The 12454-nt window shown below is 58.9% G+C and overlaps 1 protein-coding gene across 6 annotated transcripts in view; it reads left to right on the top strand.

The window, feature by feature from the left end:
* The window catches only part of MARK3 (MAP/microtubule affinity-regulating kinase 3), a 41419-nt gene extending 29590 nt beyond the window's left edge, over nucleotides 1–11829 (top strand). For 2 of the 6 annotated variants that reach the window (XM_004681566.2, XM_012724495.1), the window contains exons 12-17: nucleotides 262–479; nucleotides 1370–1473; nucleotides 4816–5073; nucleotides 8074–8100; nucleotides 9059–9103; nucleotides 10970–11829. In XM_004681566.2, coding sequence (XP_004681623.1) covers nucleotides 262–479; nucleotides 1370–1473; nucleotides 4816–5073; nucleotides 8074–8100; nucleotides 9059–9103; nucleotides 10970–11315 — 998 coding nt within the window. In that variant the 3' untranslated portion in view covers nucleotides 11316–11829. The remainder of the gene's footprint in view (nucleotides 1–261; nucleotides 480–1369; nucleotides 1474–4815; nucleotides 5074–8073; nucleotides 8101–9058; nucleotides 9104–10969) is intronic. The other 4 variants (XM_004681569.2, XM_004681568.2, XM_012724494.1 and 1 more) reach the window with 3 other exon arrangements.
* The last annotated feature ends 625 nt before the right edge of the window (nucleotides 11830–12454 follow it).

The following is a 12454-nucleotide window of genomic DNA, read 5'->3' as shown; positions in this document are numbered from 1 at the left end:
CTGTGCTCGCGCTGGTTTGAGTTCCTGCGACAGCCGTGCCGGAGGGGCGGCCAGAGGCCAGCTGTGTGGCCTGGTCTCAGCGGCCCTGCAGGCTGCCAGGGCAAGTGGCAGTGCGGAATGCAGTGATGTGGGAAGGTCTTTGGGTTTCACTGTGACTTCTTTTAGGTGAATAGCCGTCTCAGGGCATTTATAAAATGTGTTACTTCCATAGAATCAAATGTGAAGTCGCGTTCTGACCCTGCAAACTGAACTTTATTTTAGCTGGACCAGCGATCCCTTCGGTGGCGGCGTATCCCAAGAGGAGCCAGACCAGCACTGCGGACGGCGACCTCCGGGAAGACGGCGCCCCCTCCCGGAAGCCCAGCGGTGGTGCTGCGGCGGGGAAGGGCGCGGCCCCCGCCAGCCCCCTGCTGGGGAACGCAGGCAACCCCAACAAGGCCGATATTCCTGAGCGCAAGAAGAGCTCTGCTGTCCCTGGCGTAAGGGCGCTTGAGCCCCCGGGGGGGGGGGGTCCTCGGCCTTTGTCCTGCTGTCTCAGCCTCGAATGCCCTCCCTAGCTGAAGGGTTTTCTTGTGGCGTCTCAGTCCCCGAGACCCCGTCGTCAAGGGCTGTTTCTAGGCTTCCACAAACACCTGCTGAGCTCCAGGTTGGGTCACTGAGCTGGAGAGGCCTGGGCAGGACGTACGTGGGACCCAGTGAGGGCAGCACAGTGGTGGGGTACACAGAGCCCAAGGCACCCCCCCATGCCCCCCCAGGGCGCTGGCTGCCAGCAGGCAGGGTGCAGTGCCAAGTGCTCTCCATGTAGCAGCCAGACTTCATGGTTAGAAAAGCTGGTAATTGCCTAAAATTGTCAAGTCCAACTCTTAATCCCTTCCCTTCCCCAGTAAGTTGCGCTTGCTAGATTGAGGTCAGGGGCTTCCTGGGGCTGGAATGTGTCCTGACCTGGCAGTGCTCACTGCTCATTGCGCTCCTGAGGTTCCTGTAGAAAGAATCTGTGGAGGATGAACCATCTTGAGAGATGCTTCCTCCAAGGCGAGGGCCCCCCCGAAGGCCCCGCCAAGGGGTCTGTGCTCCCCCGCAGCCACGGGCTTCCTGAGGATTGAATTTATTTATAGCCCTTGCTTTTTGATTTTCCGTTTTGCAAATACTAGCTTATGAAGCTGCGGACGGCCGCCTTCTGCGGTGTAGGGGCCCACGAGTCACTGCTCAATGGACCCTCCAGCTCCTGCGAGTGGCCACTTGCCAGTGGGGAGCAGACGTCGCTGCTTCTCCCGTTTCCGGCCTCTTGATCAGTGCTGTTGATACTGGAAATGCGGTTTATCCTCGTTAGGCTGACTAGCTTGACAAACTCCTTTTTACGTTGGAGCAGAGTAGTGCTGCGGCCGGCGGCATGACGCGAAGGAACACCTACGTCTGCAGCGAGAGGACCCCCGCCGACAGGCACCCCGTGCTCCAGAACGGCAAGGAGAACAGGTGGGGCGCTCTACCTGATGGTAGGACGGTTTGGTTTTCCCAAGGGGAACGAAAGCCCATTACGTATTTCTTCATTTTTATAAACAAGTTTACCTAGCAAGGGCAAGCACTCTCTTCCGGTAAGTTTCATCTAAATGCCAATCTTAGTGCAGTGGGAGCCGAGTGCGAGACGCCGCACCCGGCAGCACCGGGCCTGCTGCCTGCTGCGGGCAGGGCTGCGTGAGGCAGGGGCCTTCGGGGCTCAGCTGTGCCCAAGCTGCAGGGTGGTGGCCAGGGGGTGCAGCGGTCTTGTGCCATGAGTGGCCCAAACAAAGACCAAAAGAGGGCTGAGGCTGTGGGGGATGGGCACAGCCCGGCAGTCTACCTGGGGCCAGAGGCCAAGGGTGACAGGCTCCACTGCCAGAAGGGTCTCCGTGCAGAATCCAGGGGGGCGAGGGGTGATCTTCTGAGGGGTTTTCACCTGCTGGAGAGACGTGCATGGGGTACGCAGGACTTGACAAACTGATAGGGTAGCGTGTCGCCCCACACACAGCCATCTTTTTTGGACTTCGACAGTCAGGAATAGGTAGAATCAGAAAAGTGGGGTGAAATAGGTCCATGAGCGGCAGCGGTCACGGCACTTTGGGGAGGGAGGAAAAAGCTGCTGGGGAGAGCAGTAGCGCGGGCCCAGGCTGGCGTGGCTTTCCTTCTGGAAGAGTCGCAGGTGACCTGAGTCCAGAGTGACAGGGCCCGGCGAGTGGGTCCCCAGCAGGGTCTGTGGGCGCAGCCGTGTGGAGCAGGGGGCACCGTGTGCCCGTCGCGCCCCAGGTCTGGCGCTGCAGTCTCTCTCCTTTTCTCTGACAGTCACTTTGTGAAACTGGGACACAGCTGCTGCCCCAGAGCTCCATGGCCGAGTGCGACGTTTGGTCACTTAGGGACTCTGAGCAAGAGGTCTCGGCTCTCCCGCCCCCGAGTTGGGTTATTCTCCTCTTACGCAGCTCCCTGGGGTTTGAATGGACAGGAAAGTTTCAACTTGTTTTAAAAGCTGATGTTGATTATTGAGTACGTCTTAGAAGTATTATATACACTCCAGGGCCCTCTTCCCTGACTCCTGTGTCTTTTTCCTTATAATTAAAAGCTGTTAAGGATTTGTGCACAGTAAGTGGGCTTAGACGGTTTCCAAATAACATTTGGTGTACTGACGACTAACAGCAGTTGATCCTTGCATGTTTTTATTTACCAGCGCTACATTTTTGCCTGTCAGGTTTCTAATAGTTCACAGTGATTTGATAGAAGAGGTTAATGGAGAATTAGGCTTCCTAAGTATTTGTGTTTATGGGATTAGAAAACCGTTTTGGACCTTCTTTTCACAGATTTTTCTCATTTTTGCACTCTTCTGTCAGATTCCTTTTGAGCTTTAGAATGTGCATGTCTCCACAGGCCCTAAAGAGCTGGTTATGCGAGGCCTGCTGCCGCTTGTGCAAGAGTGCTGTGCTTGCCTCATCCTTCTGGGCACCTCCGAGGGCCTTTTATGGACCCTTTGCTGCCAGCAGGCGCCTTCCCTGACTGGGCCTCCTCGTCCTGTCAGCCAGGGACTCTCGCACGCGGCTTGTTCTGTCGGCAGAGCCGCGGCATCTTGCCCAAGCTGGGCCCGAGCGCTCAGTGCCGTGTGGGCCCTGCTGTCTCAGAGGACTGGAGAAACAGCGGGAAATGATAGGCGGCTTGACGGCCACCCTAGTGATCCGAGGCCTCCTTCGGGGGCCCTGCGTGGGTCAGCTTCTCCCCTTCCAGGGTGGTGCTTGGGTCTTGAGTTAGAGGCACCAGCCTTACCTGCACACAGGTGACATCTAGGCAGATGGTGGCTTCTCCTCATACACTGCGTCTTACTCCTTACACCTTGAGATGGCAGTGCGCTCCGAGAGCCTGGATCTGTGCTCACTTCTGGGGAAAGAATACGGGTTTTCCTTTCCGTTGTCTGTGTCGGCCTTTCTTCTCCCACGCGCGAGTGTTGGTGCAGGATTCCAACTTGGGAGTGATGTGACTGATGGGATCTGTATGACAGTGAAGCCATATTCTTCCCCACTCCCCATGCTCTCCAGCTGCTCTGAGCAAGGCGCAGAGCGAATCTGCTCCTGGAATTGCAAGGTGCCTTGGCCGAGCTGGAGTGAAGTGGCGTGGTCGGGTGGAGACGCCTCGGGTCAGCTCTCTCGGCCCTCCCCCACCTGTCCCAAGTGGATCTGCTGGGACCCTGTTGACCCCTTAGGGTCACTAATAGAGTGAGTGTCCTCTGCGTGGCAAGAGCTGGAGTCCTGTGTTGTGGTCTCCCAGCTCGTGTGGGGCACCCGCGTCGCCGCTGACAGGGCAGTCGCTCTCCTAGGGGAGGCTTTATTCCCCAGGGCTCAGAAAGGAGTGTCCCTCCCATGTAGGCCAGTACTTGAATGTGTGAGGCAGCCTTTGCTCCAAATGTAATAAGCTGCTCAAATTGTTGGTGGGCAGTAAAGCAGCTGCATTTAGTGGTTGCTCCACAGTCATCACGAGTTGGAGACTTTGCCCTTGGACACGCTGAGATGGCAGGGAAGGGGGTGGGTTCCTCCGTCGCTGCGTGCCCTGCGGGCGCAGTCCATTGCCTGCCCCCGCCGCCTCCTAGCCGGCACACGTGCTCGCTCACGCAGCTCGCCTGCCTCGGTTTGTGCCTCCTTTGCCACCTGTCGGCGGAGACATCACGGCTGATGTCCGAGCTGGCCTGGGCCCCACGATGGCATTGCCTCCACTAGATGGTGAAGGAAATAACTTCGAGGCCGCCTAAGACACACAGGTTCCTGCGACGCGCAGCCGCCGCCGCCTGCCGTGTGCTGGGGCCTCGTCGCCCGCCCGCACTGTTAACCTGTCCTCAGGCCCTCCTGTGGCAGCTTCAGTCAGCCCTCCTGTTGTGTGGTGTCCTGGGCCACCTGTATGTCTCTGTCTGAGGACTCTGGGTGTGAAAAGTCCAGCCGGCCCCTCCCGGTCGCTGCCGGCATTTCACAGCACCGTGCACTGGGGCTTCTGAGCCGCGCGGCCTCCCCGTGCGCGACTTGGGAGGGAGCAGAGGGGAGGCCGAAGTCGCTTGTCCCGCCGCTCCTCGCCCCCGTCTTTCCTGCTTTCATCTCTCCCCGTCGGGCTTTTCCATCGTGCGTTGGCCCTTTGGACGCCTTCCCCACTCCCTTTCACTCCTGCGTCCTGTAAAATGCCCCTCGGACCTGGGTCAGTGTCACTGACTGCGCCACTGTATGAAAGGGATACCGTGGTCGTGGTTTTTGCTGTGTTTGCCACGAGGCCGGCTTTTGTGAAGAAGGCTGTGAGACGCTGATCTTTCCTGCCCCACAGTGCTGCTCCTGACCAGAGAACCCCCGTTGCTTCAACACACAGTATTAGCAGCGCCGCCACCCCAGACCGGATCCGCTTCCCGCGAGGCACTGCCAGCCGCAGCACCTTCCACGGCCAGCCTCGGGAGCGGCGGACCGCCACGTACAACGGCCCGCCCGCCTCGCCCAGCCTGTCCCACGAAGCCACGCCACTGTCCCAGACGCGAAGCCGAGGCTCCACGAACCTTTTTAGTAAATTAACTTCAAAACTCACGAGGAGGTAAGTTCCCGGCGGGGCTGGGGCTTGGAGCCAACGTGAGCCAGAGGAGCCCTTTCCTGCCTCGTGCAACACCGCGGCCTGACTCCGCTCTCGTTTCTGGCTGTGGCGCTGACTGGCACCTTCACTCTTGAAGACCAGGCGTTAGAGCGCGGTCTCACAGCCCCGGGAGCCGTGTAACGTTCAGGAGGGTCCTTGGAGCCAGCGGCTCACCCTTGTCACACTCGGTGCAGTTCAGCAGCAACCATGGCCGGTGTGGGCCGTGCTGGGCTCGCCAGGGCAGACACCGAGTGTCGAGGCGCTGGCCCAGGGGGGACAGATGCCGCCCGCCCTGGAGCTGCAGTCTCTGAGGAGCACGCTTGGAGGCAGGTCTGGGAAGTGTTCTTTCTTCTGGGCACAGTGACTTACACTAAGGAAAAGAACTTTCTGAGGGTTATGGGTAGTTTTGGAGATAAAAGTCCCTGCTTTCTGCTCAGAGTTAACACCCCTGTGCAGTCACTCAGGTGCCCAGCATCATGTTGGGCCGGGGAGGGTTCGGAAGGACTCCTGGAGTCCTCTCTGACCTAGACCGGAGGCTGCAAAAACCTAGAAATTTTGGCTGCTAAAAGAGAAAAAAGAAAAAGGTCCCACTTTGCATTGTAGCAAATCGTTCTCCTGGGCGCCCCACGGTATAAAGACCCCAGGGGGTGCGCTAGAGCCGAGCCTCCGGGTCCGCCCGCCCGGGGTCTCCTGCAGCCCGCCTGCTCCCCGGCCTGGTCTCGGAGTGCGCAGATGTCATGTCCCCGGTTCTCTGCCTCCCCTGGGCCCATCAGCCAACCGACCCCTCCGCGTCCTGCCATTTCCTGTTTGACCTGTAGGGAGACAGCACTCCCAGTCTCCTTAGTTGTGCTGTATTTGAGTCAGTCATGTACAACATAGAAGAGCCGCAGGAAACGGTCTCTTCACCAGACAATCTGCTGCTTGTTAGGACATCGAGTCACAGGTTGGGAGGACTCTGCTGCCCGCTGGCATCAGCCAGAGGCCAGAGGAGTCAGCAGACCCCCACCTACCCTTTTGCTCTCTTCTCAGCCCAGGCTGTCACAGTGCCTTGCTAGGTTGAGGCATATCCCCCGCTCCCCCCCATTCATGACCAGTCTGGTGGCCCTCAGGATTCTTCCCTTCCTTTCAGAGTCACCCCACGACCTTGCCAGGCCTCCTGCCTCTGAAACTTGCGCAGGAGGAAGCAGCCGGATCCCTTTGCCCGCAGGCCCTTGCCACCAGCTCCACAGCAGTGGTTGGCTCTCTGGGCCCCAGCACGGGGCATGTGAGCGCGCGGCCAGGCCGCCTCAGCTCCAGTAAGAGGATGGCAAGGCCCATGCCCTTCGCTTGAGCCTGTGCTGGGATCTTTAATAAAAGACCCACAGGTCATTAAAGTCCTTGAACTGGCTGCTGGCCTCTGTTCTCTCACTTGGTCACATCTAGTCCCGTCGGCTCTGCTGAGGCGGCGGTGGAGGTCATAGAGGTGTGTGGGCTCCCACACGCGGCCTTCTCACCTCTCTGTTACTCTCTGCCCTACGTAGCAAGCGTCCTCCCAGTTTTACCGGAGAAATTAGAGATCCAGGGTTCCTGCGGCTATTAAGCAAAGCGCGCTGAGCCCAGCAGCGGGCAGGAGTCCTTCCTGCCAGTTTCCTGAGTCCCTTCAGTGCATGCCCTGAAATTGAAGTCGGGGTCACTCATCTCCCTTTAACTTCTGCCCTCAGATAGTTGCAGAAGGATGAAAGCTACAGGCAGCGGCTCCCGTCTGCGCATGAGTTTCAGTTGTAGTCACTTCTTACAGGCAGGCCCTGCCCTGGCTCGCGTCACGTGTGCCCTGACAGCGCTGGGCCCACAGACGCAGTGCCTGGAGGGCTCGGGTGCCCTCCTGCCTCGCGGGCTGCCTGTGGCCTTGGGCCCTGGTTGCTCGTGGGAGGGTCGAGGCATTTCCCGCCTGCGACCTGGCCGGGCTGCCGCCACGGGAGCAGGTGCCCCGTGTCCTCTAGCTTGCCCACGGGCTCGGTCCTGCACCGCCCCGCGCTCCAGCCTCGGGACTCCTCGGGGGGTGGAAGAGAGCAGACTGGGAGTCGGCCAGTTTCCATGGCTCTTCTCGGTAGAAAATTCAGAAAAACTATTCTCAGCTAGAATCATCTTTGGAATAATACTGCCGTGGATTGTGTAGGGTTTAATGATCTACAAATGTTTCCACGTGTTGGTCTCTGCTGTGTGTGACTCTGCTTCTGACCTGATCTGGAAGGGTTGGCAGTTGCTGAGTGGCTCTGAAGCAAGGCCAGAGTTCTGCCAAACTAGGAAACACACAGGCCAGTTACTCCGCTGACCCACACGGGCGCCTCAGCCAGCCCCAGGCCCGAGACCCCGGGTCCGAGCAGGCACGCGCACTTGCCACGCTCGGCAGCCCAACGTCCGGCTCTTCCGAACAGCCGGCCCCGGCCCCCTCCTGTGAGCTTGTCATGTAATCTGCATTCGTTGCGAGATCTAAAACTCTGGAAGTCTACTTCATCTAATCCCTAACAACTTTTTTCTTAAAATGTAAATTATTTCACACATTCCATCATTAACTGAAACACGCATCCTGTTAATACTTAAATCATCTTTCTGAAATAGAAGATTCCCTTGATGGCTAGATACTAATAAAAGCAGGTGAGATTTTTGTTCGTTAGTGTTGTACAGGAAATTTGAGAAGTAGTAGTTCAGTACCTGACAGATGACTTCTTTATACAAGATGCTATTTTTATTTTAAATGCAATTAAGTTAACAGTTACTGCTTTTTTACATTTGTAATTAAAATATTGATTTCTAGTTAAAAGATCAGATAATTATCTGTAATGATTTCTGCATTTTAAATCACTTCCTTGCTATTCCTTGGACAGAAAGAGGCAGTGTTTATTGCCCTCTAGAGTGACTGGTTTTCTCCTTGATTTGTGCAAATCATTTTTGTTAATTTTTTTTTTTTGGCTTAATTTCTTTTAGAAACATGTCATTCAGGTTTATCAAAAGGTAGGATTATTATATGCGCATTGTTTTCAATCCTCATCCCCAAATGGCCCCTGCAATTAACATCAGGTTTGGCTTTGTAGCCCCGCCCCCTTTTTTTTTCCCTTAAAAACTAAACTTTCTGCTGAGAACTAAATACTTAATCCTATCGAAGGAAACTGGAAAGACAGAGATTAATAACCCTGTCAGGTGCTTTTAAAGGGCTGGCGCCCCCAGGCCCGCGCATGCTCTGAGCCCTCCCCTGGCAGTGCTGCGGGTGCCTGCCCGCTACTAACAGCACTGGCGCGTGCTGCTGCGTGCGGGGCGCTGCTCGGTGACTCGCAGCACTAAACGAGCCGCCGCAGGCAACAGGTAAGTGTTGGCTGTGTCGTCGCTGCCTGGAGGACTGAGGCTGCGGACGGTGTCAGATACGGGGAGCGATCGGATGTTGTGGTGCTGGGCAGCCTCGTTCATTCTGGCCATTTTGGGGGAAACTAAGATGCAGGCGCCGGCACAGGGCAGAAATGCGCTGCGCTTGGAGAGCTGAAGCCTAAGAGTAGGTAGCGCCCTAATTTAGAGCCGCTCTCCCCACCCGCAGGTGGCCTGTACTAAATCTGTTACTGCTGCATTAGTATTTCCTGATGACGGTCACAGCTGAGACCGCAGCTAACACCCCCGGGCTGCACGCGCGTGCCCGCCCCGCCCGGGCCGCAGGTCGGAGCAGCAGGGAACGCGGTGTTTCCCTCCCAGTGAGGATTGCTTGCGGTGGTTATTTTTTAATTGTTTGTCCTTTTGCACCGGAAGTGTCAGCGGGTCTCCGCTACAGCTGGCAGGATTCGCTTCCTTTCCCTTCGCAGCCCCGGGGGCGGGCGGGGGCGCGGGGGGCGGCGCCGAGCCTGCCCTGGCGTGTGCCGGGTGCGCGTGACTGAGTAAGATTTCTTTTCTCTCTCCCTCTGCTCCGCTCTGCCTTCTGTACGTTGAGACTTCCAACTGAATATGAGAGGAACGGGCGATATGAGGGCTCAAGGTGAGGGGCGTTTTTACTTTCACTGTCCTGGGCGTTGGTTGTGGTGAGGCCCCCACTGCTGCACTGCGCCGCGTGGCCACGTGGTGGCGCTGTGGCTACAGCCGTGGAAAGACGGGAGGGGGGTACCCAAGATGAGGTCAGGGCGCTGGGGAGAGCACCCCTCCAACGGCTGGTGGCCCCAGCACTGTCCTCGTCCTAGGGAAGAGAAGAACACTGAGTAGAATGTTCGTATTTCAAGTTAGAGGTGACTTTCAGAATGAGGCACGTGTGGTCAGCTGCGGGTCAGGCTTTGAGAGCCGCCCCGGGGGCCTGGCGCTGTTCCCCGCGGCCCTGGGCCCGCTCCACTCTCAGCTTTCGGTGGTCGCCACCGCCAGGCTGCCCCACAGAGTGCTCCTAATGCTCAGCTCTGGCCGCACGCTTCCTCAGAAGACCTGGCCCGCCGCGGTCACACGAGGCCTGTGTGGCTTCAGCTGCCCTGGGTTGGGTATTGGGCGGAGGCCAGGCGGCACCTCGTTTCCCCAGCACAGTCCCCCCACCTCCCACCTCTCGTTGGGAGCATGAGCACACTGGGCCAAGGGCAGAGGGCCGAGGCCGTCGCAGGTGCCCTGGGCCCAGCGCAGCCCGTCTGCCCGCGGGGCCATGCCCACAGCACCTCCTCGGCCTCGTAGCGCCTGCCTTTGTTGCCAGTGCTCTCCTCTCTGGACCCCCAGAAACTCTGCCCCTGCTCCAAGGGAGACCCCGCCCGCGTCTCTCCTGCGCTGCTGCCGCTCCCCAGCTCAGCTTGGTTTGAGCTTCCCTGGTTTTGGCAGTGCTCGATGCGCTTGGCCAGTGTGGGCGGGTGAGAGTCAGTACCCTAGCGGCGTGGCCGTGGGAGAGCTGTGTGCGGGGTGGCCGCCCGCCGCAGTGGTCAGTGCGGGAGCAAGCGCATCTGCGTGCGGACGCTCCAGCTCTCGGAGCTCAGGCGTGTCCGCCAGATGGGTGCCGCGCCAGACTCGTGCGGAACTGTAAACACTGACTTTGGGCAAGAAGGACTAGGTGGAGTGGCAGTATGCCCCAGGGAGCCCGTCAGGCTGCCCCCTCAGCCTCAGGGAGGCCTCACATGCACTGCCTCTGCAGCAGTTGTGCCTCGGGGGTTTCTGTTTCAGATAAGATAATGTCATGTGACTGGCTTTTTTTTTTTTTTTTTAAGATTTTTATGCACAGAAGAACTAGGGTACAGGGGTGAGTGGACTCCAGAGGCAGAGTGGGGAGCAGAAGGGGTGGATCCTCTGCTGAGAGGAGCAGTGGAGGACAGGAGAGGTCTGCTGCGCCCTGTGGGTCCCTCCCTGTTGGGAGTCACACTTGGGCCACAATGGCTGGGACAGCTGGATGGCATGAGGCTGACCCCTGGGCCTCCCAGAGGCCCCACAGTTTCCTTTTTTTGAAACCGGAACTGGAAGTGTAAATGACAAGATAGAGCACAGGAAAAGCACTGAGCTGGTGCAGGCGACCAAGAGAAAGGCCTGTCCGTCCTCTGCCCATGTATGCCCAGCACCTGGGGCCCTTTCGGGGGGGAGCGCATGTCTGTGGAGTCCTTGCTTGTGGCCTGCATGACTGTCACGGTGCCCTTTGGTAGAGAAGCAGCAGCCGAAGGGCCACCTGCCTGGCCCGTGGTCGGCCTGCAGGGGGCGCTGCGCTCGAACAAACTGTCCTGCCAATTTAGTGAGCAGCCTGGTGGCCGGGGAGCGTTTTCCAGCCCAGTGGGCTTTTTGCAGGGTGGGTGTGTCGGGGGGGAAAGGGGTAGAGGCATGCGACTGGGAGAAGGGACGCGGGGCGGGTGGCCCGGGGCCCCTGGCCACCGGCAGTGACCTGCGCTGTGCCTTTCAGTCGCAGCGTCTCTGCGGAGCAGAAGGACGAGCACAAAGAGGCGAAGCCCCGGTCCCTGCGCTTCACCTGGAGCATGAAAACCACGAGCTCCATGGACCCCAGCGACATGATGCGGGAGATCCGCAAGGTGCTGGACGCCAACAGCTGCGACTACGAGCAGCGGGAGCGCTTCCTGCTCTTCTGTGTCCACGGCGACGGGCACGCGGACAGCCTGGTGCAGTGGGAGATGGAGGTGTGCAAGCTGCCAAGACTGTCTCTGAACGGGGTCCGGTTTAAGCGGATATCGGGGACATCCATAGCTTTCAAAAATATCGCTTCCAAAATTGCCAATGAGCTAAAGCTGTAACCCAGTAATTACGGTGTAAATTACGTAGCAGTCTCGAGTGTTTCCTGAACACGGATGGACACGTGTAGAGTAACAGTTAGGCAGCAGCGTCCGCATCTCCTGATCATGACCCGGGCGCGGGCGCGGCCTGCCCCTCCAGTGCACTACATTAAAGCGTGAGACCTGCGCCCGCTGTCGTCTTTCCATCGCCCCGGCGGGGCCCCGTGTGCGTGGTGTGCGAGTGGGCTGCGTGTGGGCAGTGCCCGCGGCTCCGGCGCCGCCGCGGGGGCCGCCCGGGCCCTCCGCGGGGCCGTTGGTGCTAACCGGAGCTGCCGAGGAGGAGGAGGAGGGTTTCGAATCGCTACTAAGGATTAACCTTGAGCTTAGTTGGTGAAGAAACAGGTTTACAGTTCATGCCTGTGGTTTTGTGTTTGTGTTTTTTTTTAGTGCAAAAGGTTTACATTTATAGTCGTGGACATTGCTTGTGTGTGTTTTTCTAAGTAGATTCACAAGTCAATTAAAGTTCACTCTTTCTCAGTAATCGTGCTCGTCTCCTGCTGCTGTATTTAAGACTCGGTGAAGGCAGTGGCTAGAGGGACGTGCTCCCCACCCGTTGCCAGGAGCGGCCAGTCGCCCTGCAGGCGGGCCGGCGCCTCACCGGAGCCCTGCACCTGCCCCCTGAGGCGGCGGTCGGCAGCGGGGGGGCTCTTCCTCATGGAGTGTGGCCTTTCCCCGGGATGCAGATGAGGCCTCAGCTTTCCTCCCCACCCACGGCGACCCGCAGGGTAGGGGCGGCCTCTGCTGCACCCCTGGCACTGGGGCAGCCGTCCCCGGGTGCGTGCCTCTGGCTGCCGGGTCCTTGCTCAGCACGAAAGACCCGGCAGACATCACCTGCTCGCCGCGGAAGTGGCTGTCGCCAGGCAGGGTGCCGGCCCGGGCAGTGGGGACACGTGGTGAGCACCGCCCCGCCTCCCGAAGCTGGCCTCTAGCAGGCCGGAGGCCAGGCGGCGGCACCCAGGAGTGGGAGGAGCTTGGAGAGTGCCCGTTTCAAGGTGAGTGTCCACGGCCGAGGGCTGGCGTAGGAGGCGGGTGGGGCTGGCGGCCCCCCGTGTGCTGCGGCAGAGCCGCTGGCCTGGCGGTGACCGGGTGGGCGCCGTGGG

This window comes from Condylura cristata, unplaced genomic scaffold (assembly GCF_000260355.1).
Source record: "Condylura cristata isolate star-nosed mole 26May11 unplaced genomic scaffold, ConCri1.0 scaffold00013, whole genome shotgun sequence".
Lineage (NCBI taxonomy): Eukaryota > Metazoa > Chordata > Mammalia > Eulipotyphla > Talpidae > Condylura > Condylura cristata.
This window is presented reverse-complemented; position numbering and strand designations above follow the sequence as displayed.